General features: G+C 40.7%; 2 protein-coding genes across 10 annotated transcripts in view; both read left to right on the top strand.

The window, feature by feature from the left end:
• FAM126B (family with sequence similarity 126 member B) overlaps positions 1-8,019 on the top strand; it is a 54,140-nt gene extending 46,121 nt beyond the window's left edge. For all 9 annotated transcript variants that reach the window (XM_042822213.1, XM_042822212.1, XM_042822204.1 and 6 more), the window contains one exon: positions 191-8,019. In XM_042822213.1, the coding sequence (XP_042678147.1) occupies positions 191-795 (605 nt within the window). In that variant the 3' untranslated portion in view covers positions 796-8,019. The remainder of the gene's footprint in view (positions 1-190) is intronic.
• A 475-nt stretch (positions 8,020-8,494) lies between these two features.
• On the top strand, positions 8,495-24,178 carry ORC2 (origin recognition complex subunit 2). The gene is made up of 16 exons (XM_042822499.1): positions 8,495-8,629; positions 9,511-9,654; positions 9,951-10,037; positions 11,555-11,644; positions 12,874-12,905; positions 13,524-13,581; positions 14,534-14,715; positions 15,311-15,409; positions 17,031-17,140; positions 17,819-17,951; positions 18,354-18,450; positions 20,133-20,279; positions 20,898-21,069; positions 21,378-21,439; positions 22,241-22,359; positions 23,040-24,178. The coding sequence occupies exons 1-16, from the start codon at positions 8,539-8,541 to the stop codon at positions 23,124-23,126; spliced, it is 1,710 nt and encodes a 569-aa protein (XP_042678433.1). The 5' UTR covers positions 8,495-8,538; the 3' UTR covers positions 23,127-24,178.
• The last annotated feature ends 19 nt before the right edge of the window (positions 24,179-24,197 follow it).

The raw sequence follows: 24,197 nt of genomic DNA, 5'->3' as shown, positions 1-24,197 counted from the left end.
TGTATTTAACAAGAAGGTTATTGGCAGATAATCAGGAATTTTTAGGCAGGTGGAAAACAGGTGAATCAGCAAATGAGGGTTTGTTTTGGTGGTCTGTGTGCATCTCTGTATTCATGTAACTTGAATGCTTATTGTGTGTTCTGATTGGTTTGGGTTGTTTTTTTTTGGTTGTTCCTTTTTTCATTAATAGATACTGAAGGTGTAAATGGAAGAGAGGAATCTGTGAACCTTAATGATGCTGATGAAGGATTTTCATCAGGAGCATCTCTCAGCAGCCAGCCAGTTGGGACCAAACCTCAATCATCTGTATCCCAGAAGGGCAGCTTAAGAAAAACAGCAAGTGGACGTTCTGCTAAGGATAAAGAAACCTCTTCTGCAGCAAGATCCAATGACAGCCCTCGAGATTCAGTAGCTCGGAAGCAGTACGTGCACCAATCCACTGACCTTGGTGCAGATATAATTGAGATGACACCTACTAAGAAACACCTCAGCCTGCCTGCTGGGCAAGTGGTGCCAAAAGCCAACAGTTTGAGTTTGATCAGGACTGCCAGTGCTTCCTCCAGTAAATCGTTTGACTATGTGAATGGTAGTCAAGCAGGCTCCAGTGTTGGAGTTGGTACAGAGGGTGTTACCAATCTAGCAGCTGGCAACACCAATCGGTTTTCAACTATCAGCCTACAGGAGGACCGGCTAGGCCACGCTGGGGATGGTAAAGATCTTCTTCCTCCAGGAGCTCCCCTAACCAAACAGTCTCGATCTCCAAGTTTCAATATGCAGCTGATATCCCAGGTGTAACATTTAACTCCCTTTGTTAGGACTCCCTCTTTGCCCTAGGCAAGTTCATTCTTAGGCAGAACAAGAACCATCATCCTGCAGTGTGAAAATACTGACTGTTGTGATCTTGTTTGATTTGGTTTAGCTATCATACTGTATTCCTGAAACAGCAATAATTCTTCCTTCACCTTCATTCTGCCCCCTTGTAAACATGGTTGTGAAGCAGTATATAATGTACTGTATGCCTTTTTCCATGCCTTCCTTTCTCCTTGGGTGATGTGCAATCCATCGTAGGCTGATCAGTCCCATTTCAACACTGTGAGACTGGAGACACCGTTGGAAATGGTGAATGTGATCCCTATGAGATGATGCTTTGGCTTTGTTAAGAAATAGAAACGGGTTTGTTTTCTCGGTGTACAGTACTGCAAAGACTACTGGATCATGACTTTTCTTTCTCAGAACCAGGAGTGCCTCAGAGATTCTAATGTGACTTTGGACCTCTCTGAGTCTGTGCAATCAATTCTGGGGAGGGAATTGTCATTGCTGCTCCTGGCTGCTTGCAGCACTTTCATTAAAATGAGGGTGGTTTTTTCTTGCCTGCCCCTAGTCTCTCATCCCAGAAGCTTTTGATGTTCAGCAACTGAGACCTAATTACCAAGTTGTTTTCCTTCAAAGAGAGGATTATAAGTAGATAATGTAGGTTACAATGCACTTCTGATGGCATTGTGGCCATGTGTAATGTTGTATGTCTTCCCCTCCAGGACACAGGGTCATTCTGCATGTAGACTAAAATTTAAACAAGACCATGCTGTTAAAGAAATTGGATTTGTAAGTGGGAGGGAAACGCTGTGTTCCAAGGAACTAATGGCTAGCTCTGCTCCATTTTTGTTGTGGGTGGTGGTGTTGTTTGTTGTTGTTCTTGTGAGGTGGTGATCACTGAGTTGAAAGGTGTGTTTGGGTGAAAGAGTATTTCTCAGGCTGCTTTCTACAGTATCATGGATGTTAGACATCCCCACCCCTTTCAGCTTCTTCCTCAGTGTCCCTAAAGTCAGTCATGGAATCATTTTGAGAATCTTGCAGTCCAAACAGACCATCCTCTTAAGGGACTGTCTCAGGGATAGAGACATATATATATATATATTTTTTTTTTGCTAGAAACACAGAAGCTTTAATGTGAAATGCTTTTCTAGAAACACCATTTACACAAAGGGGTACTGACAGTCCTATTTTTTCCCCAGAAGGATCACAGTTCATTGCCTTGGTATTTATCACCTACTACGTTTTTTATCATTATTTCAGTGGATAGACCCCTACTCTAGAAAATGCAGAACTCATGCCATTGAGCCAAGCCTTGAATGTATATGACTGGTGTGAATGGTGGGCACTGGCTGGTACTTATGCTAGAGAACATTGCTTAGAAGCACACTTCTGATTGTGTAGGAAAATGTTTGTCATCCTATCTCTCTCTCTGTCCTATTGCTAGAGAGAAAAGGAGAAAGTTCATCCTGTATTCTTAAGTAATGTATGATATCCTGGAAGTTTACAAATTGTAAATCCACAGAAAAGAGTTATGATCTTCATGTGAGCACTTTGGTTTCATTGTCACTGTGAAGAGTAAACATAAGCTGTTAGACATAGCAGGTTATCTTTGAATGACAGAAAATCTTTAAGAAATTCAGGACAATAACATGGTGTTACTTTCGTCGTTAGGTTTTATAATGTTTTTTTTATTTTTTTCCTTTGAGCCTCTATTCCAAACAGAACTTTCAAATTTACTTTAAAACTCATTTAAATATTTGAAATCTTTTTGTAACTTGATAAATCACTTTGTCTTCAAATCAATCATCTAGTCTTCAGATTTTACTTTCATAGAAAAGTGAATTAAATGGCATCTGGACTGATGAAGAAATTCAGTTAAAAAATAGAATCTTCAGAAAGAAAGCCCAGCTGTTTCAGAACTTAGATTAGTCTTTAGGGGTCACTAGAGATAGAGCTAATGCATAGTTGAGATTAAACTGTGGGAGATTTTGTCTGTTTTTTTTAAAAAAAGCTTCTTATGATTAGACTCTTCTTGATTTATTTTGTCAAGTTTTGTGGAGGTGATTGACAGGTTATGGTTTGCTTGGTAGTAGTTTCTTCCCTGAAAGTACAAATCTATATTTTGTAGAGGTAATCACTATGAGAATTCTATTCTATTGAAGTGCCATCGCCGTGAACTGATAAGGACCAAATGATGATTGCTTAAATCTTTGGGACATAAAAGGTCAGGAATGTCAGCTTTTTGAGGAATTACTTTAATATTTCTGCACCTTTAAAACATAGGGTTGCTTGTTAGTAAGGTTCTCTTGTTTCTGCTTTTGCTATTACAAACATTCCCATAGAAGTTTTATGATGTAATTTGGCATTGGGCCAAATTTTAGAAACAAATATTTTATACTCTGAAGACAGGAACTCCATGCAGTTACACTGTTTCAGGAAAGCAAGACAGCCCAGTGACTTCAGATAGGGAAATCAAATGTGCATGCCTCAATTTGAAGTAGTTAAAAGGTCAACTAAACTACAAATCAAGATGTTTTTTGCAGTCCTCATTTTGATGATGTGCCTTTTGTTATAGCTCAGTTCATTTTATTGTGGTTTGTTCGTGTGTGTGTGTGTATGTGGATACACATATACACATAAGAACAAACCATATGTATATATACCTACCCCATTTAGAGCTTTAAAAGGGTTCAATTTCATCTCTACTAAAAAAAAAAACAAAACAAAACAAAACTTTTTGCTGTGTGCTGATGTGCAGCATCTGTAACTTACCAAAATTATCCCGAGTGCATTGTTTCATTAGTGAGAAGCTTTGTCATTTTCCAGACTGATGGATGTTTTAGAAAGTGAGTTGTCACTGTGACCTGCAAACCAGCTACAATAGCAGTCTCTGCCAGTGCTGTGTATCACACTTACCTGTAATCCTCCTTGGTATCTCAGACTATACCAAGGTGTGTGAAGATTGTAGCAAAATCTCATATAGTGACACTCAGTACACTTCAAAGTACTGTGGTGGTAATTAAATAAGAAATGTCCAGGATGTGGACTGAGAGAATAATCTTCTGGTTTTCTGACTGTGTGTTAAATATTAACAAAAAGCATGTTCTAATTTTCTGATACCAGTGACAGATATCTAAACTTAAACCTCTTTATCCTGAATTCACTTGGCTGTGTCATGTTTCGGAACATTTGGTACTTTATATAAGGCACTAGACTGAAATTTCTGCAATATTTCAGTGCAGCTGCATAGTTGAAGAAAGAAGGTTGAAAAGCAGAACACTACATGTGTGCATGCATATGTGTGCAGGTGTTTTTAATGCTTAGGTGAGGAAGTGTGGGTACTATATGTAGATGTCTGTGCACATGTAAGTAGGGTTACATGAATTATCCCTTAATACAGTTTTTACCACGTTACGCTATGTTGCAATTTTACAACTCATTTTTCTTGGGCTTTATAATTTTAACAAGATTGGTAAAATCAGACTTTGATTCTCCTTTTCAGGAGGTTTTTATTATCAGCTTTTTGGTTCAGTGTTGATCCCTTTTGTTTTTCATCCTGCAGGTGGCAAAGTGATGAAGTGAAAGTATCTGTTACAATGAATGTGGCAAGATGAAGTTTTAAGTTGCTTTGTTATTCTTGCTAGTTTTAACTTGGAGACTTTTTATCTCGCTTTCTTATCTTTCACTGTTTGTTTTAAATGCAAATTTCTTTGAATACAACTTTCTGATGTGTTTGAAGAAGTTTTAACATCATACTTCATTCTGTAATGCTGAACATCATGTTGCAGCCAGTAAGCATTAGATGTAGTTATTTGTAGATTGCAAATGTGTTGGTCTCAATTACCTGAATCTAACATTTCCAACACACTCCTGCTAGCTTGAACATAGCTAGTCATCTGTTCTGACAGCAAAATTACGAGGAAAAAAACTGTTTTCTGACAACTTATTTATTTGCACTACTTATGAATACTGGAGTTTACTGGGACAGGGTTTTTTCTCACCATGTGAGGTTTACTTGTGTGTGGGTAGGTACATACATTTGTCACGTGTTGACAATCAATTGCCTCAACTGTGTGTATACTGTATGTAAATATGAACATATTTTTCAAGATTAAGGGGGAAACCTGCACCTTAATGGTGGTAAAGCTGCTCTGAAGAAAGGTGGCCCCGACTTTTACCCCTTTCTGTCTCCAGATAGATGTGGCTTGTTTTACTTCTGTAATGAACATAATTAATTTTCCTGGAAAATTTTAGTTCCAGGGAGATTTTCCTCAATGTTTAATGTATAGCATGTTCAGAGAATTATATTTTCAAAAATTATTTTTGGTGTAGATTATTCTATGCTATGGCTTATTTTAATCTAAATTTTAAATTTGTCCTATTTTATCATGAAACAGTGGCTCTCTTTTAAGTGTTGAAGTGTTTTAATTTCGGTCACAGGCCGGGAATTTTTGTTGGACTTGGCTTACAAATTTAAGTTAATTTGAAGACCAGGTAGTAACCAAGAATAACTTTTTGAGTAAAATTCATGATCAGTACAAACTTGATACTGAACTCGTAATCCTGGAGGAGGTGTGGAAAGCATAATGGAACTTACTTGAATGGAGTGTATGTGCTGCATACAGAACAAAAAGATGTTTCTGTTATTTGTAGATCTATAAGTCTTATCCTTAAATTCTGCAATTCTGTCACTGCCAAAGATATTGTTACCTTGGCATGTTTCATATGGGCTGTTAGCTAGGTCTCATTTGTAACATTCATTTCCATCATTGGAATAGTTTGTACCAGAACTATAAACGTGCTTTTTTTTTTTTTTTTTAAATGGCTTGTTTAGGACTGAACTAAAGTTATAAATTATCAGTCCTTTTCAAGCATCAAAAGTGGAGGGCTAATCCTCTGTACTTGCATTGCATTCTTGGCGTAAATAAAATTGATCAATATTTTGTATTTTCTCCGGTATTTTAAATGCTGCTTATTGCTGATATATGGGCCTTAATTTCTCTTTTTCTTACTAAATTCAGATAAATTTCTCTTAATTTCTTAAACTAGCATTAGTCTGTTTTCCCACTGGCTCTTGAATAAATTTCATTTCAGGAAAGCTGTTCTGTAGGGATTTGGGGGAACAGAACCCAGCATGGATATTGTATTTGTGAATATATACATCAGTCTGTCAAAATCTGCATGTTGTGATCAGCTGAAGAGCTGAAATACCCACCTGCTTCTTAAACAATGATGAACAACAGCAGAGAGCTGTGAGCAACTTGGTTCATCAATAGTTTATGAAGGCAAGCAGTAAATGGATTTTGCAAGACTGATCTGCATAATGATTTCCACTTAGTCATTAAAAAAATTTATTTTAAAATTTAACCAAATCATGGAACAGATTTTCAAAACATAACGGGTAGTCATTTCTGAGAAACTTAGCTTGTGGCAAGTGTCAAGGCCTGCTATCATGTGATACATTAGAAGTTCAAAAGCAAGCTCTAGAAGCCTGAAGGTATCTCACAGCTGCCAGGAATGGATTTAGTAAAAATCTAGTTAAAATTTAGTCTTGTGTTATGTGACTTTATTTGAGATTTTTTTGAAGAAAAAAAAAATCAAAAGTAATTTCCACCTCATTTATTTTCTTTAGAATCAAAAAACCGAACACTTCTGATTTTATTTTAACTGTATTGATCAGATTTTCAGAATAGTTTTAGGGATGAAATGAATTTTAAAATAAGTCCGTAAATTATTTGTTCTGTCATAAAGGATTACTAAGCTACTCCTGTGAGGAGCTGCTGTGTGAGAACACTTGTACAGTAAAACTTTGTGTCTGTACAGTAAAACCTTGGCCTACATTTTAGCTTGTGCACAATGGGGAGAGTTGATAAAGCTGCATTAAGAAGTTATTGGGTTGTGAGCTCCCAGTGTTTTATAGTCCTCACCCTCCCCAGAACTGATCTGGAAACAGAAAAATTAGTATGAATGAAGCAACCTTTTTGAAGAGAGATGGACTTTGTTCAAAAATAGGTGGGACTTGGGAGTGACAAGTACTGGCTTCTGACACTGTCCTTTTTGTTCACGTGGTTCCTGTTGTTGTGCTAGACTTTCATGCTGTTTATGAAAAAATTGAGTATTAGAAACTTTATGGCTTGAAGTATACAGTAGATGTGAGTTAGCAATCACTAACTAGATAAACCACTTCTCAAAGCTTTTTAGTAGATAGTACTGGGGTGTGTCTGTGTGTTTTGTGTGCCAGTGTTTGATGAATACTTTGAAACAAGACTTCTTACTGTTTACTTGCAGAAAGTGCATACTTTTAGGATGGATATAACTGGCTGGTTTATTTATGAAGAAACGATGTACGATTAAATAAAATTGAGTTATTTAACATTTTTTCCATATCGAGGATTCCAGGAAAAAAAAGCTAATAAAGATTTTTTAATAATTAAATCAGATACTCTTAATACATTTTAGATTTACTAGGGTAGCTTTTCTTTGCTATACAAACCTGAATCGAGGTACCCCGTGCTGCATTTTTTAAATTTGTAATTCTTCTATTTTACAACAAATCTTTTGCTCTATACTGTCCTTGTAAGAACGCAGGATACGCCATTGATTTTACTAGCAAAAAGAAATGCTCTGCAAGGGTTAAAAGATTATTTTCCTACTTTTTCTGTCATACCAGGTTTGTTTCTCTGAAATAAGCTTTCTGAGGATTTTTACTACTCTAACATGATGTGCTCTGATCTCTGTCATAGAAGGAGCATAAGCAGCACGTCCCACGTGTGCAGACAGCTGGGCTAGGCCCGAGGGCAGGGATAGGGCCTGTGTGGGCAGGAGGTGCTGGGAGGGACGGAAACACGTGGGTTTCGAGAGGCCGTGAGCTGTGCTGTGTGATGTCCTTTATCGTGGGACCAGGGAAATCCTCATTCTTAGAGCTGAAGATGGCACGGAGCGAAGATCGTGTTATTGATGCATGTAAGCCATTATCTTACTGTCTTACTGAACTGGGTAATGCTGTTGACTGTTGTTGAAATGTGAAACGTAGTTACTGTTGACTCTGTAAATAAATGCCAGAGATGAAATATAATTATTTTAAATCATTGTAAATAGAGATGTATAAAACTCGACACAATCTGCAATGCAGAAAAAAAATTATATATATATATAAATATATAAAGATGTTAAATAAATATTGTGCTGTTTCTGAACAGAACTGGAGCTGCTCGGAGTTGGTTTTGTTTTTATACTTTGAGTGGCGTCGATCAGGGCCCCAGCCTTCCTCAGGCAGCTTCGCGTCGCTACGGCAACCGCTGGCGGCCGCACGCATGGCTGCCAGCGGAAGTCCCGCCCCCTCGTGTCTCCCGCCGACAGGCGGCGGGAAGCGGGGTCCTGGATCGCGGATTGGCTGAGGCGCGCGTCAGTCACAGGCAGGCGGCGGTCCTCACAGCGTGGGCGCCCCGCACCCTCTCAGCGAGGGCGCCTGATTTGGTGGTCGGCCGGCACGCTAACCCACTTCGCGCTCCTGCCACCGACTCAAGGAGCGGTCTGGAGCCCGTGCTGAGCCGCCAGTGGTGAGGGCGAGAAGAGGCAGGCGCCCGAGGCCTAAAGGCCGGACCCGGGCCCTGCGACGGGTGGTCGTTGCCGCTTACCCTCGTGGGCACCTGGCGGCAGCGCCCCCTGGCGGCCGGGCGGCTCCGCCCACGTGTGTGAGGTGGGGGTGCTCGCCGTGCGCACACCATGAGCTTGGCGGAGTGTCGGAGCGGCGGCGCTCTGCAGGTGAAGTTCGTGCCCGACGAAGACGTCCTGAGGCACATCGCTGATGACGCAGGTACGGCCGGGCCGGCGCTCCCCGAGAAGGGGCGGTCGGCCCTTCTCCAGCACTTGCGGCGGCCGCCCGCGAGGTGAGGCCTTCGGCCGCCCTCCCCCAGCCTGTCTGCTCCGCTCTGTGCCTGCGCCCCGCCCGGCGCACGGAACGGGTCGCTGCGGCGCGTGCCCTCAGCTGAGGGTGACGCCAAGTTCTGATGGCAGCTGCCTGGTGGGGGCCTGGCTGCGGGGAACCGCCCGCCCGCCTCTCCGTGGCGCGAACGCACGGACAGAATCAAAGCAGAAGCGGGGCCGGGCCGGGCGCTGCAGGAGCCGCGTGCCGCAGTTCTGGCTCCTTGTAACGTCTGGAATTGCGGTCTGCAGAGATCCTCAGAACGCATCTGCGTCAGGTGCGGAGTACCCGATCCGCGTTGTTGTTCGTCCTGCTCTGAGCGGGAATCAGACAGGTGGTTTACAGAGGTCTCTCAGCCTAAATTTGTCTGTGGGCGTGCTGGCAGTTGGTACCTAGCGCTAATTAGTTTGCGTCCCACCCCTAGGCAAGGCAGGGGATGCTAAACGCACCCTATTTGCATGCAGTTTGGATCTTGTGTGGGTGAGTTGCTGCCGTTTCTTCCCAAAGTGGAAGCAGGTGTGTGCTGAAATGAGGCCCTTGTCTTCCCTTTACCTGCAGTATCAGCTTCCTTACTAAAGGATGGACTGATGCAGCCGACTGCCCTGATACAGACCAGCTATTCCATTAGCAGCAAACCTTTTCTATTTTGCATTTGAACAGCATTTTGCACAACGGTATCTTGGTTTGTGAAGGGGAGCAGCTGCATAGTACTGCAGTGGAAGTAATGAAATAACAGCTTTCATTTTAAAAAAAATCTTTTATTGTAATTGTAGGTGTTAAAGTTCAGAAAGGCAAAAACCAGCTGATAGTCAATACGAAGAGATTTGTAAAGAATCTTGAGGCTGTCTCAGATGATGAAGCTCAGGAAATCCTGGAGGAGAAGAACTATGTTGCTGTCTTAGGCGTATGTGGCGAAGGTACCTGGGGCAAAGGGAACGTACCGCAGATATTACTTTGGGAGATTCTTTTTGTCTCAACAAGTTGCATAGTGTTTATGAAAGTGCTGTTGTGGGCTGGCTAGCTCGAGCTGTGCATGTGGTGACAGAGGGAGAGGATAATGATTTCTAGAATTTGTTTCGTGATACTGATTTCATAGCACCTACAGTGCAAAGAGTCATTTGAGCCCAACAGTAAATCATCACCTTTCCTATTCTATGGGTTGGGAGTATACTTGTACTTCTAAAGCGGTTACAAGTAACATTTCTGTTCACAGAATCAATGACAAATGGCTCGAGTGTAGGTGGTGGTGAAGTTTACACATTCCAGACTCCCAAACGCTCCAACAAAATGGCAGAGCTGGGTACGTTTTCCTCTTTCTTCTTCCATGTTGCTCTGGCTATGATCTTTTTGTGTATCCCTGTTAATGTGATCTGTATCTTCTTTTCATTCAAGTTATGTGTTTGTTACTATTCCAGTAGCTTTTATCCAGCTCTGAATTGGTTTTCCTCAGAAACAGAAGCTCAGCACTAGGGCAAAGCAAAGGCATGGTGGGAATAAGAGATACTTAAAATAAATGTGTAAAAACTGGAAGTCTGTTAATGCTGTGTGAAGAGCTTATGTGTATGTGCCCAAGGATGGCAGGACTTTTATTTTCATATCTTCAAAGGATATGTGAGAATAACTAGTTATGTAACAAAGAGTTTAAACCAACAAACAAGCAACCCAAAGGGCAGTGTTAGCTTTGTGGAAGGGGATTTCTCCTGCACAAAGTGTCTGTCAGTGTACTTGCTAGGCTAGTTGTTAGAAGAAACAAGCTGTGCTGAAGAGTGGGCTCTTCTGGCCCAAATAAGATGCTTGGACCATCGTGCCACTACATTTCTTCTTTTCAAGTGAAGAGTCCTTTGTTTGCCCAATACCACTTGAACTCCAGTGGTGTGTGGTTTCCACAGCTACTGTTGTACTCTGCAGAGGAGGAGGAATTTCCTTCCATACCGTGATACAGAATCTGTTGTTTCCATCTCTCTTTATCTTCCTCTGGGCTTCTGCTGTGTGAAAGGAAAGTTTGTTTCTCGCACCTCTGCAGCAGTGTGCATTTCCCTGGTTCCTTCAGTTTGAAAACTGCTTCCCAGGGTTCTTCACCAATACCACTGAAAGCTCCTGGTATGTGGTGATGGGTCAATGCCTTCCCTTTTCAGCAGACACCCTGCAGTTGAGCTGTTGATTATTTTAGTCTTGCAGGCTGGAATTGGAACTTGGGGTTGACTAAAGAGATGGATGGGTTTTGAAAATCAGAGATGACTAAACGCTGTCGAAACTGAGCTTAGACAGATATGAAGATAAGCAATAGTAACTTGTTAGGCAAGTAGTACAGTAAGAGGCTGTATTTGTTGGTGATCTCTTAGGTGGGGCGTTCCATATTCAGGTCAATGATTCAACTTCAGCTTGAGCTGATAAGTAGTTGAAAGAGGTAAGCAGAATACAAGAACCTGCCTCCTGGGGGACTGATGTGTTTGTTTTACCTGCTGCTCCAGTGCGTTCAGTCACTCAGTGTTAAAGAACTGAGTGGGCATAACAGAGCATTTCTCTAATTTTGAAGATATACAGTACCCTAGGGAGCAAAGCTTGTCCTGTCGTTGTCTAAGCAGAACTTTGAAATGAATTAACTCAGGAATTCGGGTTTTGAAAATTTTTGTCTAGTGTTACATTAATCTCTAGGGTTAGGAAAAATAATAAAAAATAAAGCATCTTAGGCACTTTCTGAAATAGATAGGAAATTAAAATTTAGACTTTTTTGTGGTGTATGACTTCACTGCTGACAAATCCAAGTTGGAAGTTTTCTATCTGACATGAAATTTCTTTTCCTTCTATGTCCTATAGCCTCTGAATTAGCACAGACACCGGGACAGAGTGTTGTACCTGATCCTTCTGAGTGCCCTGAGAAAACAGCCAGAACCCCTCAAAGCAGCAGTAAGTATATGATGCTATGAGGAACTGAAGCTGAGTGAACAGGTTCCTCTCTGTGTTGTTCCTCATCTTTGCAGATGCTCAAGTATTCTGGTCAGTTTAACGTTGTAGGCTGAATTTGCATGGCCTTTTGATCACTTGTCTGCTGCATCTTATGTTCTGTCCTGCTGGTGCAGAGAAAATGAACTTCTCACTCATCTGTTGCTGTCACACATGACAATTCATGTTCAACACAGATGATTGGACTTGAATTAATGAGCTGGACTGATGTGTTGAGCACCAAATGAGTTGTGAGTGGGATTGTGTGCATGTTCATGTGCAACTTCTGTTGTGGCTTAACTTGGCAGGCCTCTAAGGCACTACACATCCATTTGTTTGCTCCCCCTCAGTGGGATGGGGAAGAGAAGCTAAAACCTGTGGGCTGTGTTAAAGACAATTAGGATAGAAAAATAAGGGAAAAAAATAATGAGGATGATGATGATAAAAGAATATACAGACTAAGTGATGCCCAGTGCAATTACTTGCACCTGCTGACCAATGCCCACCCCAGCCATCTCTTCCCTCTGCCCAAGCTTTATTATCTGGCATGGCATCATGTGGTATGGAATATCCCTGTGGCCTGTTTGGATCAGCTGTACTGGTACTGTTTCCTCCTTGTGTGCTCCTTGCTGGCAATGTCGTGTGAGAAGCTAAGAAGTCTTTAGTGTAAGCACTGCTCAGCAACAGCCAAAACATCAGTGTGCTGTCCACATTATTTTCATCTTAAATCAAGAGCATGGTGCCATACCAGCTACTAGGAAGAAAGCTAATCATCTCAACTGAAAACAGGGCACTTCATAATTTATTATAGTTTTCTCCCTGCCATTATTGAGGGCTTTAAATGAAGGTGGAAAAAGTCAGGGCAGGTGAAGATTGGCAAGAGTGTGTTGCTTTGTGCTCACAGTCTGCCCTCAGCACTGGGGCATTTAGTTCCTTTTTCAGTGTCTGTCAGTCCCCTCCTGCCGAGGGCCTCCCACAGCTGTGACTAAATTAAGAGCTGCCTTCTGTGATAATAACATTCACTGTCTTTGTTCTCTCATTGCTTGCCTGTGGGGAGCTAATAACTTCCCCTGTACTGCTCAGGGAGCTGATACTGTGGTGTAGCGTACCTTTGAACAGTGTTTCTCTAATAGAGCATCTTGTGCCTCTGAAAATATGCAGTACTCTGAACTATGCTGTTTCTTGCCTTGCAGAACGTTCAAGTTCAAACAAAGTTCAGCAGAAGGTGAGTGTTGATATTCTGTTGATTTATTATTATATTCCTTCTCAACACTTTTAAAACTTGAGCTGACAAATTGCTGCAGTTCTGGAAATCCTCACCCACCTTATAGATGTCTCCTAATCTAAGAGGGCAGGGGTAGCTTAAGTGAGAACCAGAACTGCCACTCATCAGAGCTATGGAATTGAGGGTCTGTGCTAGTCAGTGAATTTGACAGCTTGATTAGCATGGGTGGAGACTTTCCTTCCATCGCACAAATGAGGATGTTAAACAGTCTCTTCACATGCAAATAAACTCATAGCTTTCCACTTTCTTATCAAAGGAAGAAACAACATTAGTAATAAAGATTTCATGTCTTTCTGCTCCTTATCCCAGGATGTTAGTTAAAAGAATTAAGCCCTTTTTGGAACCTGATCCTGTCTCTCTCTAGCTGTGAATGGGAACTCTCCAGTCTTATTGCTTCTGCTTTCCAAGTTTCCTGTGGGCTGAAATAGCTTGGAAATTAAACGTGATTAAATCTGATTTCACTTGGTGAAAGGCTATTTTGGGGAGTTATGTGTGATTTCTTCTAATGCATGTGTTTCTTTTTTTTTTTTTTTTTCTTTCTTTTTTCTGCTAATACAGACCAAGAAGAACGAATTTGTGTCTACCACACCTTATAGGCTCCGAAGGAGACTAGCAGGTAATCACAGAATCACAGAATTGTAGGGGTTGGAAGGGACCTCCAGAGATCATCGAGTCCAACCCCCCTGCCAAAGCAGGTTCCCTACACCAGGTGCAGGGATGATGAAGCTTTGTAATTAGCTTCCATAGTCAGTGAGGCACCGTGTTCAGAGGAGGTTGTTTCACCTGCTTATGGGCTTTGCCCTGTAGCAGCAGTCTGGTTAGCAGCAGTCTCTGGTTGGTCTCTAGTTAGTTACAGAAACATACCTCGGGCAGGTCTGCATAGATCTTTTCCATATGCTTTGCTGTGTAAGAATAGGGTAGAAGGGTTAGAATCACCCAATTGCTGAGCTTCAGAGATGTGATCAGAAGAGGCAAAGCTCTGAGTAATCCTACCTGTATTGATGCTTCACTTTGGAACAATAGCTTATGGTAATTTTTTTCAGTAACTGGTTAGCTACACAGGCTCAGGCTGAGGGCAGAGGAGAGATCAGTGTGTGACATTTCATGTTCTGTTTCTTCTGTGTTGAGAGACCAAGACTCAGCCAGGTTCTGTCTGTGCACTTGAATCAGCATTGTTCACATAGATATTTTCAAAACCTCTTTTTGCAGAGTGTGAGCTAGAAGATACCTGGATTGCATGATTGGCATTTGTAGAAAGCTGATGTAGAGTTGCTAAGAGAAATAAGAAAAATGATTGTCCGTGTTCATTCACTTTTTTAGGATGGGATTATGTTTCTTAGTTGATATAAATGGGCAGAGCTGTACTAAATAATTTGAGTTGAAAACTAGGAACCAAATGGTTGTGTTTGCTGTCCTCTTCAGCTTTGTTTTCACTTTTCTCTGAAATACTCTTAGTAGTCATGCGCTTGAAAGCCATCTAGAGAATGTATGAGGGAGAGAGAGAGTTTGTGCAGTGTGTTCTGTGTAAGAATTCACTGATTGCTTTTACCATTAAATTTCTCCCCTAGCTCCAGATGCTCAGTTGGAAAGCGAGAGTGAATATTCTGCTTCCTGCTCAGAAGAGGAGGAGGTAGAAGAAGCCCAGAAAGAAGTCAGCGCTGTTGTATCACATCAGAAGACCCCAACAAAAACTAAGGCCGTATCTACGCCTCCTTCTAGAAAAACCCTAACCAAAAAAAAAGACAACATGGTGAGTGTGCAGAGAACACCTCTGACCCAGAAGACTGAAGGGATGTTCAGTTATAATGTGCTGTTAGTGAACACACTTGGTAGTAGTGTGTAGAGTAGAAGTGAAATAGATAATAACTGCAGATCAAACCAGCTGTGTTGGCTTTTGCTGTACTTGTGAGCAGTCTCTACTAGAATGGACATCATGTGAGCCTGTGGGCTAATATGGTCTCCGCAGCTATAAAATGAGAAAGTCTTAAAATTTTTGTGAAGGAGGAGACCTTGTACTGAGAAATGATGAGGAAATTGACTCCTGTAATGCCAGAAGAATCATGCTTTACTTTCTGGCTTGGCATTCAGCTTTATTTCCTTCTAGCACAAAGGATCCTCCTGCAGTGTGTTCTATTCTGTTTTTATGTCTGGGAAAGATCTATCTGAATGGGTCAGCTTTGGCAGAATGCTACTTGTATACTTGCATTTTTTGCAAATATAGAGTAAGGACTAATAGAAATCCAGAAGATAACTCATACTGGTCATCTTCAGGCATGCTCGTGGATGCAAGGGGAGAAGGGTAAATTGTTAGTAAAGGAGTAGCTGATCTTCCTGTCCCTTTTTAGAACAGCCTCGTAGAGGAATACTTTGAAGCTCACAGTAGTTCCAAAGTGCTCACTTCGGACCGAACGCTGCAGAAGTTACGGAGAAAAAGATTGAATCAGGTACACTTAAGAGTGAATCACACAAATAACAGAGCTTTTGATTCCTTTGAAGATTTCCCCCATCAAAACTACCTAATATTGCTATTTTCAGTCTAACTGCTGATGAAATTCTCAGTGATTTAGGCAGGGGTTAGGTAGCATTTCAAGCATCATACTTCCCTTATGTCTCCGTGCACTGAGCAGGAATAGTGCCGTGGGTTATTGCCCAGCTGAGTGGGTTTGAGACAGAAGGGGAAGTGCAGGGAGAAGGTGTTATCAGGTGAGCAGATAGTTGAAAGCTGAGGTTACTAGAACAGGTTAAAATTTGATCTTGGAGAAGAAGCAGAGTTGTAGAGACCTGCTGTAAAAATTATTACCAAACCAGCATTTTTTCAATTGAATAATTGGTCTTGATCATATGTTGAGCAGATGGAGTCCTTTTTGTCTGTGTATTTTGGAGTCGAGCACTGTGCAGGATAGGGACAGCTCTAAACGTGATTCAGAACTAAGTGATAACCACTTTATTTCCTTTCAGTTCCTTGAAGAAATGAACTATTGAAATGTGACTGAACTACTGATCTGTTGTTCCTTCCCCCCATATATGCCACTTCTACAGCCAGTTCAAAGTAGGCAAGTGTACTTTAGAGAGATGAGTACATACAGGTGCCAGGGAAGCTTGCAAAATATATGGATTACTCTTGAGTCTATGATTGTTTCTTTGTGCCTATCTTGTTTTTCAAACATGGTGATTGGTATGTGGAGATTGCCTAATGCTTGTTGTTATCTAGAGTTGCTGCCCCGGGTAAATGTTGGATTCTTAACAAGTTCTTTCAAAACAGCTCCGGAGCAAAATCAAGGCTTTCAGTATTAGATCTCTTGATGGCACTAAATAAAGGTGTAGCAGTTCTGTCTCTCAGTGTTTTATGTTTGATAGATACACTGCAGCTGCCTATTGTGTTCTTTCCAGAGTAAGCTATCTACTGCTTGAAAAGCAAAGCTGTTACAATTGAAGAGAAAGAAAGGCCAGTGTAGATATGATATCATTTGTTATGTTACTGTGCTGTTCAAACAGCAACATCTTGGCACATTTTTAAAGCTGAGTTAATCCTTAGATTGTTGATATTTTGCTATTGGCTTCAAATTATTTCCTTTCTGCTATGTTTCTTTTCTCTGATGATATTTATGAACATTCTTTTGCAGACACAAACATATGAACCGTTGCTAAGCATGTTGGCTGGAGCCCTTGTTCCTGTGAACAAGCTTGTGGTGTTGGCATTTTCCTAGTGCAGTATTTGATGCTCTTTTAAGTTCTGAGCATGTCGTGAGCATGAGTTTCCATAGTGGTTTTCCTGTACCCAGCAGGAAGAGGTAAAACATGGTGCAGTAATGGCACAGATCTCACTTCTAGTCCTAGTCTGGTTACTGTTTCCCATAATAAGGTAATTTACTCTCTGCTTTTTTTTTTTTTTCCAGTAGCAAAACTATACTTAGTCCTCTCAGGAAAGTACATAGAGAAACATGAATTGTGTGTACCATTGGTGAAAGCCCTAGAGAGCTAGAGAGCATATTAGAGGGGTATTTATAAAGACTCCAAGCATACATCCTGTTTTTCTCAGCTTTGAATTACTCTTTTTCAACACAGCAAACATTGCATGACCTTCTGCAAAAATCTCCCCTTGCCTATGCTGCTGAAATTAAAGAGTTAAACCAGCAATATGAGTCCCAGTTTTCAAAGTGGATGCTGCAATTACAGTAAGTATCCAGTGAGAACCACTGAAGATGCCTAGCAAACAGACACTGCCAGTAAATTTACCCTCATGTCAGCAGCATCCTGTGGATGTATGCATCAGGTTGGAGAAACACATCCATATGTGATATTGAAATCAGTGACAGTTCAACACCTTGCCTTTGTTCAGCACTTTTTGAGTGACCCGACTCTTCTAGTCAAGATGATGCTTTTCCTATTCCTCAAAAAGATCTTGTAGTGACTGTAAGGCATGGTAAACATTTAATGTAATCACGTGTTGAAGGACTTAATGTTTGTTAGCCTTCATTATGTTGAAGATGCAGTTCTAGTATTGCTCTTGGACGATCCTGTTGTTTTGTATAGACACCTCACTAAATTTCTGGGCCTCTAGTCTGCTAAAAGACTACTTTAACTAGAATGTGTGTGCCATACATCAGATTTCTTGCAGCTAGCCTTACAGAATGATAGAATAAAATCATAGAATTGTTAGAGTTGGAAAAGACCGCTAGGATCATTTAGTTCAACCCTTGTTATGTGTCTGCTGTGAGCTGAAGTTAAGCCTGAAGCTGACATTCCCTAGAAATGTGACTTTTAGAGGCAAGATTGCAATGGATCATTTTGCTTAATGATAACCAGGATGTATAGACTTGTACTTTTTTTATTCAGTATGTTTTTCTCTTCAGCTTAGGTTTTAATATCGTGCTTTATGGACTTGGCTCGAAGCATGATTTGTTAGAGAAGTTTCGTACATCTATGCTCCAGGATTCTGTTCACCTTGTGGTTAATGGATACTTCCCCAGCATCACTGTGAAATCTGTAAGTGTGAGAAAAGCTCATTTTTATCTAGCCACTATGTCTTATAGATACCTCTAAAGTAAAATGTTAAGGAAAGCTTCCTACGTCCTGTATCTCCCGAATGAAGAACAAATCCCATCTCTTTTTTTAAGAGTTCAAAGAAATGAACCGTTGCATTTTCAAAAGAAATGCTGTTATTCTTATCAGTAAAGTATTCATCAGTCTAAAGTGTTATTTTATGTCATAGTTTTGAGAAGGAGCAGCAGTTTTGTGTTTATTTTGACTGTTTGAGGAAACTGATGGTAAAAATCACAGTATCTCTGTCATGACAGTCAAGGACTAACTTACAGATTTTCTGCACTAGGTCCTTCAGTGCCAGCACCCTTCATAAGGGGCAGTGGTGACTCCTATTTTCTGTTTTAGGTTCTCAACTCTATCACAGAGGAAGTATTGGACCATATAGGAACTTTCCGCAGCCCACTCGATCAACTTGAATTCATCATGAAAAGATTTAAAGAAGGTAAAATGACTTTTTTAAAACAAACAAACAAACAAACATGTAAACAGTAGACATTGTTTAATGTTAGGAAAACCTGAACATTTTCTTTGGTCATTATTTTTTTTCGGTATTGTTACAGTTTCTTAGTCTGTTGTAGCTACTGTTTTCTTGTCTCGTAGTTTATGCCACTACTGATGACCAGGAATAAATGTCTATGTTGATTCCAAGCTGTCAGTGTTTAACACACAATTCTGTAGAAAAGGATGGAGAAGGGTGTGAATATTCTGGTAAGCCAGAGGCTATTCGGCCCCGTGGCAAACAGAAATACTCATCTCTTTTGCATTTAGCATGGTGCCTCTGTGCTTACATGGTATTTCCATACCATGTTTCACGATGGAACATGGGATAGCTAAATTGCAGTTACACGAGGGAAGAGGGTTCTGAGTCACTGCTTGAGGACCTGATAGAAATCTCTCTGAAATTAGCAGCATGGAGAACTTGCGTACAGTTTGAATGACATTTACTGATTGATCCCAAGTCCCTTGGGCTCCTCTGGAAGATTATGGTGTTGGGGAAGGGTCTTTCTAAAAATATTAGAATAGGCTCAGTTAAGGCTTGCCACATTTATTGTTTAGAGGAGTAGTAGTGTAATTTTAACATATGTAAATGCTGACGTTAAAATGAAATAAAAGACAGAAGTGTCAGTTTAGAAATGGCTTCATAATCAAAGGTAAATGGGTACAGACACACTGAAAGGCTGCTGAATTCTCTTTGTGTGTAGGTTGGACTGCTTATGCATACATGGGTTATTGCTGTGAAATCCTGGTTTCGTAGGACAAAAATGTTGAAAAGCATGCACTTCATTCTCCATCCCTATCAATGTTTCTGGTGTAACTAAATGAAGAATGATTAGCAGTTGTATACACTTGAATCTGCATAGATCAGTCTCATGTATTTATTACAGTTGATCTGACAAGGAGTCTGAGGAACTCTTGGTTTCCATTGGCAGCCAAGTCTCTATTGATGTGCACAAGCACTGGCTATTTTTCCAGAATTCTTTCTGTAAAAACAGGAAAAAGCTGTTTCCTGGGAATGAGTGTAGCAGCAACAAGCTAAGTTGGAAATCTTAACATCTACTATTTGCGTTATCTAAGCTAAATCTTTATAAGTTTCTTTGAGTGCTCAAAGGGAAAGATTTCTAATTGAGTTAGTGTGCTGCAGGTCCAGTCCTGAATAGGTGTATTTCGATTTTATGAGGGCTTAAGGATCCTAGTTTTGTAACTCAAAAGCAGCTGAACAAACTGTGCTTAGATTTCTCTCCTGAAATACATTTGAATGACCTGAATCACAGAGCTAAAGACCATAGTGAAAAGGACAATCCCTGGTAATACTCTGAGCAAGTGAAAAGGTTTGTTCGTTTGTGTTGTTTTTTTTTTTTTTAAATAAAAACTTCAGTTGAAGGAAGAACAGCACCTGTGATAAAAACTGAAATATAATGAATTGAGAGAAAGCCTTTTAGCTACTCAGAAATACAGTGTGGTACAGGAATCAAAGTAAGCTGTATAAGGAAAGTCATTTGATACTGGAGTGGTGAATGTCAAGCCTGATGGAATGGACTTGTCCTAGACTGCACTGGGAATGGGAAACTGCTTTGTGTACAGTTTCTTTGATTGGTTCTGTGCTGTTTTTTTCTGACCTTGCAGATTCATCTTTAGAGCTCTATGTCCTCATTCATAACCTGGACAGCCAGATGTTGAGAGGAGAAAGAAGTCAGCAGATCCTTGCACAGTTATCCTCTCTGCCTAGCATTTACCTCATTGCTTCTATCGATCACATCAATGCTCCTCTCAGTGAGTCCCCCTGGGCCTGATGTAGAATCTGCATTCTACTTCGGGCCCGCTGAGCATGTTTCATAAGCTCGTGTATTACTCTTGGTGTGCAAAATAGACCTGGTGATGTATGTATGGCTGAAGTGGCTGGAAGCCCTGATTGGAACTGTGGCCTTGTGCAACCCAAACTGTATAAAGATGCTAAGAACTACCAGTCTCTGATTATAAGAAAAAAAACACTACAGAAGCAGGGAGAAACAACAATGTTTACAAGACAAGCAAAAAAACCCTCCAAGCCTGTGACACCCTATTATTTAGTGACTTACTGAAATGGAGATTGGATGCTACATTTGTCACTACATCTTAACAATTTTATCAAAAATTCTTTTTGCACTACTGATTATGGAATGATTTACAGCATATCCGTGAAGCTGGTATGAAAAGGGGATGCGTGCAAATTTTCCATTGCAGAAGATTGTCTTGTCTGAACTGCAGCATCTGGGTGCATGTACTGTGAATTTCACAAGCTTTTTTTTTTTTCCTCAAATACTACAGTAGATTTAAGTACATTGTAATACTGCTTATTTAATACCTGAAACAAGCTAACCCTCCAATCTGTCCTTTTTCCTCTCTGTCTAGTGTGGGATCAGGCAAAGCAAAGCCTCTACAATTGGCTTTGGTATGAGACGACCACATTTAGTCCTTATGTAGAAGAAACATCTTATGAAAACTCATTGTTAGTACAGCAATCTGGATCTTTGGCTTTGAGCTCCTTAACACATGTCTTGCACAGCCTCACTCCCAATGCCAGGTAAGATGCTGGTAGTCTTCACAGTAGCACCTACCGAGAATCCAGTCTTCACTAAGGTTACTCTGGACTTCTGTGTTAACTGTTAGGCATACGCCAACCAGGAGGCAATCCCTGTTTTCTGACAGCAGTTTTCAAGGTGAAAATGATGGGACTTAGTTTTCATGTGATTGATTACTTTAAGTGGAAGCAAGCTTTAGCCAGCAACTACATGTGTGCGCAGAGTGCTTGTGATGAGAGAAAAATAAATAAATTAATATTTGCTAATGCCTTTTTTTCTTTGGATTTCCTCTTCTCATCCCTTTGCTTAGGGGAATATTCAGACTGCTTGCTCAGTACCAGCTGGAGAACAAGGACAACGCATCTTACCCAGGTGCATACCTACTGTTTCCTCACCTGGTTGGGGTGGCATTGCTAGCTCAGCTACAGTGGCACTGTCTTTTAGTGTACAGGTTACATGAGCAGCAACAGAAGACCTGTATTTGTTGGTTCAATGTGTCTCAGTAGTATAGACAGTCTTTCTATTGGTGCTGGATAGACTAGCTGGATTCTAGCCTCCTCTTACTATTGTCTGCTTTCATGTTTAGGCGTTAATGGGACTGCTGGGGGCACTGTGTGGCTATAGAATTAAAATCAAGGGAGAATATGAGCTTGCACAACAGTAGTGCTTAATGAGCCAGGGAAAAACAGGAGATTTGGTTTCCATGCTGTTCCTAAGTAATCTCCACTGTGTCCCTGCTTCCTAGGATCCATGTGGAATATACTATCATGGTCTTAACAGATGCAGCAGAGGGTGAGCAGTGTGTTAATGGTGCAGAAAGATGGAAGTGAGGTGAAGGAGTTGGAAATTGAGAGATTCATTATATTGGGAATTACTATTAAAATTCTGTTAGGCAGACAGGGTGTCTGGAATGTTAAATCAACTGTTTTCTGTTGATTACTGAAATATTAACTTGGCTGTGTACTCGAATTGATGTTGCTGCTGTAAACATGGTGGTGTAAGCTGAAGCGATGTTTTTAGGTGGGGGAAACATAGTTTTTAGGTGGGGAAAACATAGTTTTTAGGTGGGGAAAACATAGTTTTTAGGTGGGGAAAACATAGTTTTTAGGTGGGGAAAACATAGTTAGACACACTTTCCATTTCAGATCCTTGTTCTTACGTTTCTGTCTCCAGGCCTCTCTTTCCAAGACTTCTACCAGCAGTGTCGAGAGGCCTTCCTTGTAAACAGTGACCTAACGCTGAGGGCACAGCTGACAGAATTCAGGGACCACAAGCTCATTCGGACCAAGCGGGTGAGTTGTGGGAAGACAGTAATTCTGGGGATTTGGTTATCTTAAACAAAAAGCTGCTTTATTCCTTAGAAGTATACCTAAGACGTAAGTGTGTGGCTCACAGTGGGGCTTTGCAGTTTGAAGCACCTGGATGCTAGCAAAGCACTGAGATTTTGTAATTGCAGCTTTCCATAACTTCAATTAGTCAGCACCCTTCATATGGATAGGGACTTATAAAAGCAAACAAAAAACCCACAACCAAAACAAAAAAAACAGTGTGGTTTAGTTAATTCAGCAACTTACAGGTCTCTGTGGAACATAACTTCCTGAAGACCTTGAGAAGTAATGGACATTGGAGCTTGACTGTGTGATTCAAATGGTTGCCCGTATTTGCATGGCAGAAGAGTGCAGAGTCCTAATAATGAGGCATTGTAGCAATGCTAGATGTGGAAATGTGGTGTTGAGGAGGTGTGTAGTGATAAACTAGCATAGCCCACCAAAAGCTTTGCATTTTTTCAATATTTGTGCTTTCCCAGTGTTGCTCTAAGGAAATATTCCTGGTTTTAGCAATGTAGTCATTCACAGTGCTTGCCAGCTCTCACCCTAGCTGCAAGTATTCGAAGTGTTGCAGTGCTGTCTAATGGCTTGCATTGCACTATGCACTGATGTTAACAGAATGTGTATTGCATGTCTGTTCTCAGGGAGCTGATGGTGTGGAGTACTTATTAATACCTGTAGATGACAGTACCTTGACAGACTTCTTAGAGAAAGAGGATGAAGATGTATAACGTCTGTTCCCAAAACAACTACGGCAATTGCTCTCAAGGGCTGATGGAGAGGGGCCTATACTCAGGTCTTTCTCTTCAGCCTCAAAGCTGCTGGACTACTTACTGAAATGTATTAGCTGTAATGAACAATGTTTCTTGTTCATCTGCTTCAGGTAGTTTGGAATGATAACTTCTTCAAGCAAGCTGTCTCTTGCTTTGAAGTTAAATTTATCTGCTTTGTCTCTTAGCTCAGATGATGCTCTCTTCATATCTACATAGCCAACTATAAAGTCAGGAAAACTAACTCAGTAACATTGTGCCTTCTGCTCTTTACCAGAAAAAGGTTTGGTTGGAGCAGTTCATGTGATGTGCAAACCACTAGATGGTCAGAGCTTTAGTTTGTACCACTGATGGATTTTTTTTTTTTCCCTCAACTGAGTGTTTTCTGGCACTCCTTTGCCATCTAGACAAGATTGGCTTCCAACATATGAACAAGCCAAGATTTATAATGCTAAGAGACCTATATTGACTGCACAAGGAATATGAGCAAGTTTGGGATACTGTGGGTAACTTATTAAATTCTGACAGTGGAACTGAAAGATTTTTCTCCAAGATAGAATTCTTTTATGGGAGGATTTAGGTAACAACTTGAGTCCATCACAATTTTTTATTACCTCTTGATGAGGGTGAGATGTTCCAGCTTCTTTCATCTACTTTCCTGTTTATAATCAGGAAATATGAAGAGGCTGTGAAGTTTAGTTTACTTAAAAAAAAAAATAAATACAAAAATCAATTGTTTATATGTATTTTTTTACATTGATTGTGGAGGAGGCCTTAAATGCCACTTAGCAAGCTCTCCCTTTTTGTAGCCCTCAGAGGTTGGGAGAGTGCTGAAGTTTCACAGGTTTTCTTCTCTTTGTTTCTCAGGTATGTGAGAGTAAGCCCTAGTTTCATCAACTGTAGTCTGCTAATCAGACTTCAGGGATTCCGATGTCTAACTTGGTAGCTGTGTTACAGCTTGATGTTGTAATAGTTCAAATCAATCAAATAAAGTTCTTCATTAATTTTCATTAGCTTATCTCATCTTCCACA

Source organism: Centrocercus urophasianus, unplaced genomic scaffold (genome assembly GCF_019232065.1).
Source record: "Centrocercus urophasianus isolate 14NV4802_14NV808 unplaced genomic scaffold, USGS_Curo_1.0 seq_20, whole genome shotgun sequence".
Lineage (NCBI taxonomy): Eukaryota > Metazoa > Chordata > Aves > Galliformes > Phasianidae > Centrocercus > Centrocercus urophasianus.
This window is presented reverse-complemented; position numbering and strand designations above follow the sequence as displayed.